Raw genomic sequence first — 16,940 nt, forward strand, 5'->3', positions numbered from 1 at the left:
GACCCACATTAACCAGATGCACAAGGGAGCACATGTGTCTAGAGTTCATTTACAGTGGCTGGAAGCCCTGGCACACCCATTCTCTCTCTCTATCTGCCTCTCTCTCTCTCTGCCACTCTCAAATAAACTTTTAGAAATGAACAAAAAAAAATAAAAAAATATTTGTGAGGGGTGCTGGAGAGATGCTCAGTGGTTAAGTCTCTTGCCTTCAAAGTATAACAACCCAGGTTCAATTCCCCAATACCCATATAAAGCCAGATGTATAGTGGCGCATGTATCTGAAGTTTATTTGCAATGGCTAGAGGCCCTGGTGTGCCCATTCTCTCTCTCTCTCCCTCTCTCTCTCTCTCATCTCACTCTGCTTGCAAATAAATAAATAAATTTAAGCCGGGCATGGTGGTGCATGCCTTTAATTCCAGCACTTGGGAGCAGAGGTAGGAGGATCACCATGAGTTCAAGACCAGCTTGAGACTACATAGTAAATTCCAGGTCAGCTTGGGCAAGAGTAAAACCCTATCTCAATAAACCAAGTGTGTGTGTGTGTGTGTGTGTGTACTGTGTACTAGATAGAGCTATGAGGTCCTGAGGATAACGGGGAATTGACACCCATCACTTTGTTTTCCTGATGGCTCAGCCCAGGTTACTGACAAATAGTAGTTGAATGAATAGCTTGTTAAACTGTTTCCTTCCAATCCTTCTCTGCACGGAGAGAGGAACCTGTGCTCGTGATGTTTGTGGCATATGGAGACATACATAGCTTAATGACCACATACATTCTGAGAAGTGAGTCATTAGCTGATTTCACAACTGTGTGAATGTCACAGAGGGTGGTTACTCCTAGAGAGTGCAGGGCGGCCACCAACACTACCTCGTCATGCAGTCAATGGACGCAGTAAACACGAGGCAGGTGAGGCTGCTGCCTGGGTAATCTGTTTTACAGTGAACTTGTTTTTTGGTTATTGTTTTAAGTAGGAGTAGACTAAATAATGGTAGAAGTTATGGTATAATAAATACATAAGCCAGTAACAAAGACATTAACCATCATTGCCAAGTATTACACACTGTGAGTAACTGCATATGCCACTCTTCTAGAAGACTGCCCAGAGCAGTTGGTCTGTTTATACCATCACTGGGTGATAGGAATACTTGAGTTCATTATAATCTGACCAGACCACTGTCACATATGCATCCTTCACTCACAAAGATGTAATGCAGGGCTGGAGAGATGGTTCAGTGGTTAAGGTGCTTGCCTGCAAAGCCAAAAGACCCGAGTTCAATTACCCAGGACCCATGTAAACCAAATGCACAAGGTGGCGCATGGGTCTGGAGTTCATTGGCAGTGGCTGGAGGCCTTGTCATGCCCGTTCTCTCTCTCTCTCCCTCTCCTTTCTATCTCAAATAATAAATAAATAAAGTTTAAAAACATCATGCTGTGCGTGGCTCTGCACGCGTATGTGTGTTGCTAAATTTTGGATTCTTTTGTCTTGCTTTCTCTTTCTCCTCTCTCTTACCCTCTGCAATCTTCCTGCTCTGCACTTTGCCTAGTAACTAAAGATGGGCACATACCCACCTCCCCCATTTTTTCATGCTGTAATAATCATGTTAACACCGCTACAGGAATCAGAGTCATATAACAAAAGCCAGCTGACTGAGATATCAGAAGCCTGGTCCTGGTCTTCAAGGTAAGGCCATCACCAATTTTTTTCTTCCAGTACTGGGAATGAACCCAGAGCATCTCATCACTCCACCACTGACATCTCCCGCGAGGGTGTGTGTGTGTGTGTGTCTGTGTGTCTGTGTGTGTTCATGTGTGGGAGTGCAGGCAAACGTGCCACGTGCATGTGCAGAGGTCAGAGGACAACCTTCAGTAGCAGTCCTCATCTTGCCCCTCATCTGAAGCAAGTTCTCTCATTGCTCATTGCTCAGCTTGGGAGGTTAGCTGGCTGGAGATTCTGGTCTCTGCCTCCCTTCTCACCACAGGCATGTTGGGATTACAGACAACCTCTACAAGCACCCAGATTGATGTGGTTTGAGGGGATCTGAACTTATCCACTGAGCCATCTTCCAGAAGCTTGTGCTAATGTTGAGACAAGGTCTCATTAAGTTACCCAGTCTGGTCTTGAGCTCACTCTATAGCCCTGACAGACCTTGCACTTTGGATCCCCTTGCTTCAACCTCCAAAACAGCAGCTGTTATATATCTGTGCCAACAAACCAAGCAAAAGGCCCCATTTTCAAATGTAAGCTGAAGGTTGGAGCTACAGCTGAGATAGGAGAGTGCTTGCCCACAAAGCCCTGCGCTTGATCTCCAGCACCACACTAAACCTACTGTGCTGGCACATGCCTGTAAATCTTAGTGCTCGAAGGTAGAGATGAAAGGATTAGAAGTTCAAGGTTTGAGGCTAGCCTGGCCTACAAGGCACCAAATATCAAAAAAAATTAACATCCATAGTTTGGAGGATCTGTAGGGCATTATAGAACTCATCCCACACATTCCACCTCCTGTGGATGCCAAGAGACAACGTTCCAGTGGTCTCCAAGCAATCAGAATCTACAGGATCTTCCTCCACACCTCAGGTCAAGGTCAACCAAGGCCATAGACCAGAAAATTTCCTAACAGTGAGAGTCTGGGTTCCAGTCAGGCCCTCTCTCTTGCAGGCTGCACAACCTCAGGACAGCCAGACACCCACATTCCTCTCTGACCCCAGCTTCCCCATCTGAAGGAAGGACTCTGCGTACTGCACCAGGAACCTGCCCAACCTATTCAACAGAGGTGATGCCAGTTTCAGTCACAAAGGTGTCCGCTAAGTCTGTGTAAACCCTCTGGCATGGTACCCAACGTGATATATTTACAGAATGACAAGGACCACAAGAATGCTTTAGTCCATCACCAGAAAGCGTGAGGTGCTTTTCTTCTGGCTGTGAGCTGGCCACAGCAATCCTTCACATCCTCTCCTGAACCCTGTGACATCCCACGAATTCCCCAGTTGAGGAAACATTCTGTGGCCACAGGGCAGGCAAAGGGAAGTGTCCCTCAGAACAGTGGAGCCCGGGACCATGGTGTCACCCCACTGTCCCATGGCCCCACTGGTCCTGGCTTCTGTGTCTTGCAGTGTCCCAGAGCCTGGGTACGGGCATAACTCCCCAGCCCTAGAAAGGCTGGCTTATTCTCTGCATCTCCCACGGGGGAGCAGAAGGAGCTCGTCTTACTCTGTGAAGACAGGAAACCAGACCTGTGAGGCCAGGGCTGGGCGGGCTCCCGCGCAGGAGCAGGAAAGTCAGCAGGGCCGAGAGCTACAGCCAAGGTGAGGCCACCCTGTGTCTCCCATGAGCTGAGGCTGGGCTGTGCTGGCTTGTGGGGAGCGGGCAGGGGAAGCATCCCCAGGGTGAGCCGGGCAAGAGGCCCGCGTCCAGCGGGAGGCACAGGACAGGCCATTGCAGAGGCGCTCAGAGCGCTGGAAGGCGGAAAGGACAGAACTGCTCCATCCGCGGCAGTGAGGGAAGCCATGGGAGGCATTTGAAGGCGGGTAGTTTTTCAGAAAGAAAGGTCAGGGGCAGGCAGGCAGGGCAGAGCAAGCTGCCACTCTTGCAGAGGTGTGAGACTGGGAGAAGATCAAAGGAGGGAGCAGCAGGAAGTTGGACACGCCTGTCCCAGTCTATATGGAGGAGTTACAATGGATCTCCAAGGCAGTGATGAGTCCTGGAGGAGTTTTAATCTGAGAGGGGAAATGCTTGTAGGACAGCCAGCCTATAGGACAGGCAGGAAATGTGGAGCCTGGGACCCTGGCTGGGCCCCCATCATTGACTGATGCCTCTTGCTTTTTGAGATCATGATTTTTGTTTTGTTTTGTTTTGGTTTTCAAGATAGGATCTCACTACCGCTCAGGCTGACCTGGAATTCACTATGTAGTCTCAGGCTGACCTCAAACTCATGGCGATTCTCCTATCTCTGCCTCCCCAGTGCTGGGATTAAAGGTATGCACCTCCACCTCCGGCTTGAGATCATGATTTTTTTTATGCAACCTACAAGACTCCCCTATTGACCATCTGCTGGTCCAGCCCAACAGGCTGATTTGCTGGGAAGGCACCAGAGGGGCTGTCATTATCATGAGGAAAATTGCCTGGTGGTCCCCTCAGGGACTCGATCTATTGTCTTCCCATTTGGTCAGCTCCAGGCTGCCGATGCCCTCTGCTTCCATCCTCTGTCTCAGGCTTCCAAATAGATGCCTACAGTGCTTTCATGACTAATCCTCTCTTTCCTACATCCCAGTGCAAGGGAGCCCAGGACTCTGGCTCTGAGCAGCCAGATTGCTAGCCCAAGTCTTCTCCCTGGTCCATCCCTCAAGACTTCTCCTGGGTATAGGTAAATTGAGTAAGCATCTGCTTGGTGATGAATCAAGGCCAGCAGAGCCCCCATATTGTCAAGGAGGTGTTCCTCACCACCTGGGCTGGGAGCTGCCAAGGCCCCTGCAAAGGCTACAAGTCATTTTTCTCCTCTCATTCCTGAAGCTACTGGCTATCACGCCCCATCTGCCATCTATGATGAGCTAGGCCTCTCCTGACTTTTGCAGAGTGGGCCCAGCTGAGTCCACAGTGGGTGATGTACAGCTGGACGTGGTGGCACACACCTTTAACCCCAGTACTCAGGAGGCAGAGGTAGGAGGAGAATAGTGAGTTTGTAGCCACCCTGAGACTACATAGTGAATTCCAGGTCAACCTGGACTAGAGTGAGACCCTACTTCGAAAAAAAAAAAAAAAGTGGGGTACGGGAGAGATGGCTTAGCGATTGAGGCAAACTGGGTGATATATGTATGCATACAACGTGGTATGTCACCTGAAGTGTGGCGTATAGGGCACGGAAAATGGGGAGTACTTAAGGTAGTATGGGAGAAGCCAGGTTGTACATACTGTAAATAAATACAACTATCAAGCCAGGCGTGGTGGCACACGCCTTTGATCCCAGCACTCGGGAGGCAAAGTTAGGAGGATCGCCCAGAGTTCAAAGCCACCCTGAGACTACATAACGAATTCCAGGTCAGCCTGGACTAAAGTGAAACCCTACCTTGAAAAATAAATAAATAAATAAAACAATCAGAGTTTACAGAGGCCAGGTGACCTCTTTGGAGTTTGAAGATTGTGAATAGATACCCAGGAGTGCACTAGGAAGAACACTAGGAAACTAGTAAAGACAAAAAGATAAGAGCCCTGACCTCCAGGAGCCTGCTGGTCAAACTAAATGCCACACTGGGCAGGATGGCTCCAGAAGAAAATTAACACACTGCAAACTGCTGGAGCTGGAAAGGCCCCCTGGATATGATAGTCTCTGGGCATACAGTGCAAGAAAAAGCTCGAAGTAAGTCCAGGGGAAAGGTGGCCAAGCAAACAAACAGGCAGACCCAAGAGACATGGTCTCTGCAGAGAGGTGTGGAGTGCTGGTGCTCCCAGAGACAATCTGGGAAGGCTTCCCAGAGGCAGCAACACCTGAAATACAAAGTCAAAGGACCCAGGTTTGATTCCCCAGGACCCATGTAAGCCAGCTGCACAAGGTAGTGCATGCTTCTGGAGTTCGTTTGCAGTGGCTGAAGGCTCTGGTGTGCCTATTCTCTCCCTCTCCCACCCCCTCCCTCCCTCCCTCTCTCTCTCTCTCTCTCTCTCTGCCTCTTTCTCTCTTTCTCTCCCAAAGAAATAAAATAGCTAAATAAAAAGTTTTTCTTTTAAATGAATAAGAGTCTGGCCAGAGCTCAACATTGAAGATGTCTACCATGCCTGCTGCCAAGGCTCAGGGAACATTGCAGAAGATAGAGGGGAAAGAATGTAAGAGCCACAGGATGAAGAAGAGTTCTTTGGGGCACTGTCCTTCCAACATGGACTGGTATATTCATGACCCCACAGCGGCTACCAATATCCCCACAAAACCAGCATGGTTCTCAGCACATCAACATTTTTATTTTGTTTTCCTTATTTGAGAGAGAAACAGGAAGAGAGAGAGAGAATGGGCATGCCAGGGCCTTCAGCCACTACAAACAAACTCCAGACACATGTGCCACCTTGTGCATCTGGCTTATGTGGGTTCTGGAGACTAGAACCTGGATCTTTTGGCTTTGCAGGCAACCAACTTAACAGCTAAGCCATCTCTCCAGCCCCACGTCAACATTCTGACATGGAGGATGGAGAAGAATAGTAGGAATGAGATAAGAAAGCAAAGGAAGAACTGCCTACCCTAAAAGAGGAGGGTTTTCAAGGGGTGGGGGTGGAGGGCAATGGACAAAAGAGGTTAATGGGAATGGAACACAATCAAAATTACTGTATTGAAGTTTCCAATTAGAAAACAAAAACTTGGCTGGAGAGGTGGCTTAGTGGTTAAGGTGTTTGCTTGCAAAGCCAAAGGACCCAGGTTTGATTCCCCAGGACCTATATAAGCCAGATGCACAACATGGCACAGGTGTCTAGAGTCCATTTGCAGTGGCTAGAGGCCTTGCCTCACCCATTCTCACTCTCTATCTCCCTCTCTCTCTCTCTCTTAAATTAAACAATATTATTTTTTTTAACTCAGGGATTCAGTAGAGGAGGATTTGGAAGAAGGAGCAAGGGGGAGTATTGGAAGGGGATTATGATCGTGGTATATTGTTTATATTGGTGGAATTCAATAAAAAGTTAAAAATGAAAGCTCCATTCATAGTTGACTTCTAACATTCCAGATCTTGACCCTTAAACATCTGGTAAGAAAGGGATTCTGAGCATCTAGATTTTTTTTGTTTTTTAGGTAGAGTCTTGCTCTAGGGTAGCCTTGAACTCACAGGCGGTCCTACTACCTCTGCCTCCCAAGTGCTGAGATTAAAGCATGCACACCACACCCGGCTGCATCTAGACTTTTACCTCCACATGGCCTCACAGATTTTTCAAAATATAATTTAAGGGCAGGATCTCTGGGTCAGTTGCTTCATCAAGAAATATACCAGAATTTAGTTGAGTGGTGCTTTTTCCAACTTCAGAATTTCCGAACTTTAATTTCCTTGACACTTTCTCATGGGGAATTCCATACTTATGCAACACCAGTTTTTTCATCCAAACCTCATCTATTTCCAGTCCTGCAATTTTTCCTTTCAATTTTTGTTTTGTTTTGTTTTTTTGTTTTTCGAGGTAGGATCTCACTCTGGTCCAGGATGACCTGGAATTAACTCTGTCATCTCAGGGTGGCCTTGAACTCATGGCAATCCTCCTACCTCTGCCTCCCGAGTGCTGGGATAAAGGCATGCGCCACCACACCCGGCTCCTTTCAAATATTTTTTAAGCCAAAGAAAGGGTAGGACTCCTTCAGACACAAAATGGCCTGGATATCCATGACCTCGCAGTGTCTGGCACTACCTACATAAGACCATCATAAAACGAGGAAAAGATGATGACATCAAAATAAAAGAGAGATTGATAGAGGGGGGATGTGGTGGAGAGTGGAGTTACAAAGGGGAAAGTGAGGGGGGAGGGAATTGCCATGGTTTATTGTCTAGAATTATGGAAATCGTCAATAATAAAAATTTTTCCCGGCACTTGGGAGGCAGAGGTAGGAGGATCACCATGAGTTTGAGGCCACCCTGAGACTATATAGGGAATTTTAGGTCAGCCTGAGTTAGAGTGAGACCAAAATAATAATAATAATATTATTAATAGTATTTATTCATTTATTTACAAGTAGGAAGAGATAGAAGAGAAACAGGGAATGGGTGTGCCAGGGCCTCCAGCCACTGTGCATCTGGCTTTACATGGGAACTGGTGAATTGAATCCCAGTCATAGGCTTTGTAAGCAAGTGCCTTAAATGTTGAGCCATCTCTCCATCCCCCCCCCCGCCCCCCCGTGGTTCTTCTAGTCAACTTGCGGGAATTATTTTGGACTCTGGTCTTCCTTTAACATTATTCCACATACATATTCTAGCAATACATTAATCATGTTTAATGATCACACCACATTCCATGATATGGTCTTAAACTACATTTCAGCTCGTTTAGGTCTGTGACAATTACCATAAGCAAGCCTCACCTCCTTATCTATCAAACACAGTACTTTGTATGCCCTGGAGTCCCTTCCCAGCCTTATTTTCCAAATGCCAGGACTTCTTTCCTGTGGAATCCTCAGATGCAACTTACAGCAACAATCCTTAAAAGGGCAAAGAGACCCAACATCTACTGAAACATCACCACAAGGCAGAAAAGCAAGTAAAAGCAACACCCCTTTTCTGGCAAAAACATTACGAGGCCTCACAGAAAGATCAAGACCCCTTTATTCCTAGTCCTGCCTCCTCTGGTCTTTGCCCATTAGGGAAATGGGACTCTCCCGCCCTCTCCTAGTGAAACCACAGCTCTCCAGGGCTTCTAGGACTGCCCCTCCGCTCCATGACAAAGCACTTTTGGAGCCCAAGCTCAACTGCTGCAGATCAGCAGAGTGCTGAGTCATGGTGGGGCAGCGGCTCTCTATCACAACCCACCACCCTACTCAGGAATCCTCCAGAAACAAGGGGCCTGGCTCTCCTCTGACCTGCAGCCACCAGCCCTCCCACAGCCCCAGGAGGCCACTGGCTGCTCCTCCTGTTCTGGGAGACCAGCCAAACTCCTGCCTCCTCACAGTCACGAGGAGCTAGGGTGGGGTTGGGAGTTGGGGGCTGGGGGTTGGGAAGAGAGGCAGAACCCTGGTCAACAAAGGTCCAAAGACCAGGCCACATCTTCAGAAGGACATAGAGGCTTGAAGTTGGTAGTTATGACACCCAGTGTTCCCAAAGGTGGAGTACAGACACACACACTCCTTCCTGTGCCCCTTTCCTCAGTGACCTTCTGCAGCACTGTCTCTGTTCACTTACAGCTACTAACAAGCATGGAACCAATACTGATTCTTACAACCTATCATCTGCAACAGACAGACTGCTTTCCAGTGGGTCTGGCTTTATGCTGATCCACCTGGGTCTCCTAGTGGCCCCAAAGACTCAGCACATTCAGTCCAAAACCAAGCTAGCCTTTCTTTTTTTGTTTTTTAATTAAAAAAAAATTTATTGTTTATTTTTTTATTTGAGAGTGAGAGACAGAGAGAGAAAGAGGCAGAGAGGGAGAGAGAATGGGCACGCCAGGGCTTCCAGCCACTGCAAACGAATTCCAGATGCGAGCACCCCCTTGTGCATCTGGCTAACGTGGGTCCTGGAGAATCAAGCCTTGAACCTGGGCCCTTAGGCTTCACAGGCAAGTGCTTAACCGCTAAGCCATCTCTCCAGCCTCCAAGCTAGCCTTTCTTAACAGCTTTCTTCCAAGCCTCCATTTCCTCTCTACCCCATGGCTCAGCAAATGACAGCAGCAAGCCCCAGGCTAGAAAACTGAAGATCCCTCTTACCCATTCTCCATCTCCTAACCCCACAATATCCAACAATTCTCCTCATCTGCTCTGTCCTATCTTCTCCATACCTCTCAAATCTGCTTTCCATCTCCCCTGCTCATTGAAAACGACAGTTATCTTCCACATGGCGCCCTGCCCTCTTGCCTGATGTGTATCTATTCTCCACACTCAGTGATGCAACAGACAGCACCAAGTTACAAGCACCTTCCAAAGGCTGGAACAAAGAGAGAAGTAATGCTTTCCTGCCTGGAGCTCACCGTTTCCAGCAGTAGGGAAGAAAAACAGACTTTGTAAAAAGGTATGATTAGGGGCCAGGGTGGTGGTGCATACCTTTAATCCCAGCACTGAGGTAAGAAGATTGCTGTGAGTTCAGGGCCAGCCTTGGTATATCAGAGTGAGTTCCAGGTCAGCCTAGGGTAGAGTGAAACCCTACCTGGGTGGGGAGGAGCGGGAGGGAGGATGTTTGATGGGGCTAGGGAGATAGCTCAGTGGCAAAGTGTTTGTTGAGCAAGCATGAACACCTGAGTTCAGAAACCCAGCATCCACGTTAAAGGGGATAGATGGCTTAGTGGTTAAAGCATTTGCCTGTGAAATCTAAGGAACAGGTTTGATTCCCCAGTACCTACATAAGATGTATGCTCAAGGTAGGGCATGCATCTGGAGTTCATTTGCAGTGGCTAGAGGCCCTGACATACCCATTCTCTCTCTTTGATCTGCCTATTCCTCTCTCTCTTTCTTTCTATTTCAAATAAATAAATGTTTGTTTGTTTGTTTGTTTGTTTTTAAAGCTGGATGCTTTGGAAGGGGTTTGTAATTCCAGCCAGCTTACAGGTGGCATGGGAGATAGGGACAGGAAAATCCAACAAAAGCTGGGGGCTAGATACCCTTGTGAAAGCAGTGGTAAGCAATGTGACCCTGTCTCAAAGGAGGTGGAAGGCAAGGATCAACCCAAAAGTTGTTCTCTGACCTCCACATGTGGGCCACGGCATGCACACACCTGCATTCACACACACACGCATATCATAAATACAAACACAACGCATACACCCCCCCCCAACCAAAAACAGGGCATGATCAATATGTATATGACATAGCTTACTGCAGTGGGCCTGTAGCTTAAATCAATAAATAAAGCTAGATTGAAGGCGCTCCTCAGGGAAAGAGTGCTTGTGTAGTATACTCCAGCCATGAGTTCCATCCCTGCCCTAGAAAAAGAAGTATATCATATATAATTATACATATATAGTATGGTTTTACATCATTTCAGTGTCATTTCTATTTTAATCTTGTTTAAAATGTTTCATCTTAAAATTTTCATCTTTAAGCAGTCAAATCTGCCAACTTCTGACAGCCTCACAAAGGACACTTCCTACCCCAAATTTGGATAATCTTCTATATATTCTTCTCAAAATTTACAGACTTGTTTTTTTTTTTTTTTTTTTTTTTTAAGGTAAAGTCTCACTCTAGCCCAGGCTGACCTGGAACTTACTATGTAGTCTCAGGGTGGCCTTGAATTCATGGCGATCCTCCAACCTTTTCGTCCCAAGTGCTGGGATTAAAGGTGTGAGCCACCACACCTGGCTCACTTACAGGTTTTTAAGGGTTAATACTTTTTTAATTTAGGGTGGATTTTTGAACACATAATGATTCATTTTTTTCACATGACCATCAATTGTTTCAGCATCATTTATTAAACCCATTCTTTCTTCCCTAATTTAGAACATGGCTTCAGCATATACCAAGTTCCCATACAAAAGTGGGTAGGGCTATTTTGTCGTTGATCTCATCTTCCTGGGCCAATAATATGCTTCCTTGTAGATGATGGTAAGCAGGCAGATGATAGTGATAGATAGACAACAGATAGATAATATCAGCAAAGCAAAACCTCCCTCATAACCTTTATGTCTTCAAATGTTTATCAGCAAGTCATTGACTCCAAATAATCTCAGAACCATTCTGTCCAGTTCCCTATCACCACCAAGAAAATGCTGCATTTTATGGAAACTGCACTGGTACTGAATGTAGGTGGGAGAGAGCTGGCATCTTTATAAAATGGAAGCTTACCATTTAGGAAGATGACACCTCTTTAATTACACTAGCTCTTTTTTTTGTTTGTTTGTTTGGGTTTTTGGTTGTTGTTGTTGTTGTTTGCTTTTTGAGGTAGGGTCCCGCTCTAGCCCAGGCTGACCTGGAATTTACTATGTAATCTCAGGGTGGCCTCAAATTTACAGAGATCCTCCTACCTTTGCCTCCCAAGTGCGGGGATTAAAGGCGTGAACCACCACACGCAGCCTGCTCTTTGTTTTGTCTTGAGTCCAAGAGAGAGCATGGACAGTTTTCTTCCTACATTGGTTAGCTTTATTAGTGGACACTTCACCTGTTGCTAAGGATAAAAGAAAACAATGCTTTCATGCTTCTCTTTGATTTTCTAACTGATGGTTACTGTGATAAAAGAAAGCTTTGTATCTTACACGTGATGACTTTGCTGGACTCCTAATAGTTTTTCTGTTGATTCAGGGCAAAGTTCCTAAAAATCAAATCAATACGGTTATCTCCATATAGTCTCCAAGATAAAGATTAACCACTTTTATGGCATACCAATCTCCCCTTGCCCCTGTATTCTAATCTTTCCAGGCTAATATAGTTCCATAGGGAACCCTGAAGAGGTCATGCATTTCCATACCCCTAGACCTTTTCACAGGCTATTCCCTCTGCTTAGAATCCCCTTCCCCATCTTCCTCTTCCATGGCACCTTCCATTGAAATGTTTTCACCAAATTTGCTCCATATCACTTAGAATCCCTGAATACATAAGGCACCCCTTATACCAGCAGCCACCGCGTGCTATTTACTTTGTACCAATAGCTTCCTAAAATCTCCCTCCTGAAAGAAACCATTGTTTTTCTTAAAATGAATAAAGACCTAAAAGGAATCACCATAATTTCACCAATAATTAGTTTTTAATATTTCAGAAGGATTTCTTTAAAAAGGGGAGAGAGATTGGGCCTGCAATCTTGGCGCTCAGGAACCTGCAACAGAAGGATGGTATGAGCCAGCCTGGGCTTCATAGTTCCAGCCTCTCCTTAGCTGTACAGTGAACCCGTCTTAGAAAAAAAAAAAAAAAGCAAAACAGACAAATAGTAAGTTTGCGGGTCTAGCTTCCGGGCGCACATTTGTAGGTAACCTGAAAAGGGTCTGAAGTGTCCCACCTCTGTCAGAAGGCCGGCCTGGGAACAGCAGACGGGGACAACGGACGGGGCCTACCTAGAAGCAGTGGCTTACCTCCAGTTCTGCAAACTACAAACTCACACCCACATTGGGCCTGGAACACACTGCCAACCACCACACACAGTGGCCTCGCCCCTCCAAGTTTTTGCACACCTGTCATCTGTCACTCAACCCTATCAGCTCTTCCCCAAGGACAACCCCAAAGTCACTGAGAAAGATAAGAGGCCATTTTCAAACAGGCTCAGCATTGGCATCCAAAACGGAGTCGCCTCTCCTTTTTCGCTATCCTAGAGATCTATCTTAATTTTAAGCGTCACCAGGGACTTTCTCGGAAGAAACCCTGGTGGCGCAGCCCGTGGTGGGAGGCAGTCCCTCTCCTGGGAAAGGCTTCTGCCTTTGTTGCATCAAGTGCACAGGAAGCCATGTTGGCTTTCACGTCTGCCATGTCGCCCGAGCCAGAGGGGCGAGGCCGACCCGAAACCAGCGCCTGGGTCCCCACTCTTCCTCCTAACTTAAGCTCCTTCTGGAAGGAGAGAACGAGCGCTCTGTCCCAGTATAGCTTCTGACTCATTCGGCCACCGACGGCCCGGTGTTTCCATTTTCCAATTTGCATTAGGAAGTGACAGCCTCGGGTACGCCACGACTTTTAACAACAAGCTGCGGGCCAAGGGCCAGGGTGCTGGTTGGGGCCTGGAGATAATCTCGCCCTCCACAGCCCTCTACCCCCGTGGGTGCCAAAGCCCGGGTGGCGCTGGGGTCGGGGTCCAGGTGGGGATCCCGGCCCGCCTCAGGTCTTCCCTCTAACTCCACTACACGGGCCCTGCGCCGGCCGGCTCGCGGCCAGCACGTCCTCGCCGCCCGGCCCTGGCGGAAGCCCGGCCACACCGCGGCGCACACTCACGCCCAGGCCAGCGCGCACAGGCCGCGGGCACCCCCGCCCCGACTCCCGCGCGCGCCCGTGCGGGTCCCGAGGGGCCGCGGCCGCGCGCCCGCCCGCCCGCCGGAAGGGGCGGGGCTCGGCGGTCCGCGACGCTGATTGGCCAGGGTGCGCCTGACGCGAGCTCCCGCTATAAGAGAGGCCCCGCTGGCCACCTGCGCCAGACGTTCTTCGCCGAGAGTCGCCGAGGTTTCCTGCTTCAACAGTGCTTGAACGGAACCCGGCGCTCGAACCCGCACCGCAGCCGGCCGCTCACAGTCAGAGCCCTTCGCCACCACCTCGCAGCATCCTCGGATCACCCCCAGGCCTCCGCCGCAGCAGCTCCAGCACCGCTCGTCTAGCCGCCGCCATGACCACCACGTCCCCCTCGCAGGTGCGCCAGAACTACCACCAGGACTCGGAGGCTGCCATCAACCGCCAGATCAACCTGGAGCTGTACGCCTCCTACGTCTATCTGTCCATGGTGAGCGCGGGCGGGCCGGGGCGGGACGCGGCCTCCCTGGGCCCTGGCCGAGGCGGCGCAGGGGTGTGGCCAAGCCGCGGGCTTCCCCGCCTCCGGGCCGTTTGTCCCTAGCCGCGGTTCCCGGGGAGCGCTCCGGCTGAGACGCGGCACAGGGTTGCACCACCGTCAGCTGGTTCAGTCCACCCTGCGGGTGCGCTTCTGCACCGCCACCTCTGATCACGTGGTCCGGAGGCTCCTGGGCTTGGTTACCCAGCTCCCATCTCTGAGAGTATGGCGGGGCCTGCAGGATAATGGTGTCGAATTGCTAGCCACCTTGGGGCTGGTGCAGAGTGGCTTATCTCATGGGAGCTGAGCCCGACCCCCTTCGAGAGTTGCCGTCTCCACCTCGCTTGTGTGCCTTATCACTGAGTCGCACTTGTATTGAGGCAATATCTCTTAAGAATCTTCCCCTTCTGCAGTCGGTGTCAGCTGACCTTGCGCCTCGCGAACACTTCACTTGTCCTTTGTGTGCCCGAGTTGTGGCTTACCGAAGTGGTAGTTTTTGGATAAAACCCACCGAGACAGCTGGGCAAGGAAGTTTTCTATGTAGTGGTCTGTACTTTCTGAAAACCCGCTGTTGGCGGTGTGTTGGGAGTCATCCTTAGAAATGGTAATTGTAGAAATTATCCAAAAATAAGCATGTAACCGATCTGGAACAGGCCTGAGTTTATGTGGCTGGAATTCCCTTTTAGGGACACTCAAATACAATGAATGTCTAAAGCAGAAAAGTAAAGCTCTCCCCCCCCCCCACACACACACACTCTTTTAAAATGGTTTTTCGAGGTAGGGTCTTGCTTTAGCCAAGGCTGACCTGGAATTCACTATGTGGTCTCAGGATGGTCTCAAACTCACAGCAGTCTGCCTACCTTTGCCTCTGAGTGCTCAGATTAAAGGCATGCACCACCACACCCGGCCTAAAGCTTGCTCTTAATACACCAAAATATCACCCGCACTTACCCCTTGGTGTGGTGGTAAAAGTCTGTAGTGTATTGTTGCACACAGCTGGCTGTCAAGCTTGAGAGTGGTTCGGCATGATTAGTCAGAAGGGAGAGGAAGAATGGACTAGCAGGGCAGGTGGCTACCCCAGCACCCACCCTTCAGACAGCATACTTAGTACCGTCTTGAGGAATTTGCTGTGCAGTGAGTGGTACCGGGGCATAGAACGTCATGCTGGAGCAACTCCCACGACAGAGTAAAGGTTCTTGGAAGGATCAAGTTCAACTTTATACTTCAGAATGGAACTAAACATTACTTTTGGGTTTAATCCACATCAGCCCTCCATCTCCACCTTTCTTGCTGCGTTTTGAGAAAGATGGGCTAGGGTAGCAAACAGCCTTTACTATGTACAGTTGAATGCAGCTGCCTTCCTGTGGGTTTTTTTAACTTGTCACTTTGTTACACTTTCAGTCTTACTACTTTGACCGTGATGATGTGGCTTTGAAGAACTTTGCCAAGTACTTTCTTCACCAGTCTCATGAGGAGAGGGAGCACGCTGAGAAGCTGATGAAGCTACAGAACCAGCGAGGCGGCAGAATCTTCCTGCAGGACATCAAGGTGATCAAAAGATCTAGGCCTGCACATGTCCTTAAGCGTACAATGCTGGCACTCTGGACTTGTGCCTTTTTAGGCCTATCAGAGTTGATGAACTGTAACAGGGCATGTTAAATGGGAAACTTAGACATGCTAAAGCATGGTGGTTGCCGACTAGAGGGTTAATTGGTAGAGACTGTAGATGGATTAACATATGCTCCTTTTATTCAGAAACCAGACCGTGATGACTGGGAAAGCGGGCTGAACGCAATGGAGTGTGCATTACACTTGGAAAAAAGTGTGAATCAGTCACTACTGGAACTGCATAAACTGGCCACTGAGAAAAATGACCCCCACGTGAGTATTGGAAATCCTGGGGGTATGTGCAGGAAATCATTTGCCACAGGGTGTGGGAAAGCTGACCAATAACTTCCCATCGTCTTTTCCAGTTGTGTGACTTCATTGAGACTCATTACCTGAATGAGCAGGTGAAATCCATCAAAGAACTGGGTGATCATGTAACCAACTTGCGCAAGATGGGAGCCCCTGAATCTGGCATGGCCGAATATCTCTTTGACAAGCACACCCTGGGAGACAGTGATGAGAGTTAAACTGACTTCTCCAAAGCCATGGAGTGACTCCCCGGTCACCAAGGCAGTGCATGCACATTGGGGCTACCTTTACCTTTTCTAAAAGTTGTACCAAAACATCTGCTTAAGGTCTTTAATTTGTACCATTCCTTCAAATAAAGAAATTTGGTACCCAGATAATTGTCTTCTGAGACTGCGGAATAAGTCAAAATCAAAGTTTGGTGTCAGTTATTACACTAATCACAGAGAAGTGTCTGAAGAATGTTTGTATTTATTAAATTCCTCAGTTTGGGAGGATTACAAGATAATTGTGCTGAATTCAGGCAGGACTATGGACTTCTGACTGCAATGTATAAAGCTCATGAAAGGCTAAAGTAGTCCTAGACTACTTGGGTTGCCATCCACTAATTAAGACTTCTAGGAACATACTTCTGTGAAATAAGGGTCCTGCTGGTGTTTGCAAGTGAGGACCAGGCAGTGAAGCGTCCGCCTTAGGAAACAGATTAGGTACCAGCTTCTTCCTATGGGAAGTTTGAGAAAGTTCCCAGTGTGAGCATGGAAGGTGTTTCAAGACTAAATCTTGTAGTAGAAAAGTACGATTCCCTGGATGTGTATATACTTACCCATGTTGAGATTATGATGGAAGGGAAAGTATTTCTAATTGGGAAAAAGTCCATGATACCTAGAATAAAAGGGAATTACGTTGGTTTGTAATAATGTTTAGGCTTAAAGAAGCATGAAATTGGAAACAATGAGAAGGTGTTTCTAGACTACTGCCAATTCCT

At 48.1% G+C, this 16,940-nt stretch overlaps 1 protein-coding gene across 1 annotated transcript; it reads left to right on the forward strand.

Annotated features, from left to right (window-relative positions):
* The first annotated feature begins 13,684 nt into the window (after positions 1-13,684).
* Fth1 (ferritin heavy chain 1) lies at positions 13,685-16,332 on the forward strand. Its single transcript, XM_004667660.2, has 4 exons — positions 13,685-13,996; positions 15,443-15,589; positions 15,797-15,922; positions 16,015-16,332. The coding sequence occupies exons 1-4, from the start codon at positions 13,883-13,885 to the stop codon at positions 16,174-16,176; spliced, it is 549 nt and encodes a 182-aa protein (XP_004667717.1). The 5' UTR covers positions 13,685-13,882; the 3' UTR covers positions 16,177-16,332.
* Positions 16,333-16,940: the final 608 nt, after the last annotated feature.

This window comes from Jaculus jaculus, chromosome 1, assembly GCF_020740685.1.
Source record: "Jaculus jaculus isolate mJacJac1 chromosome 1, mJacJac1.mat.Y.cur, whole genome shotgun sequence".
NCBI lineage: Eukaryota > Metazoa > Chordata > Mammalia > Rodentia > Dipodidae > Jaculus > Jaculus jaculus.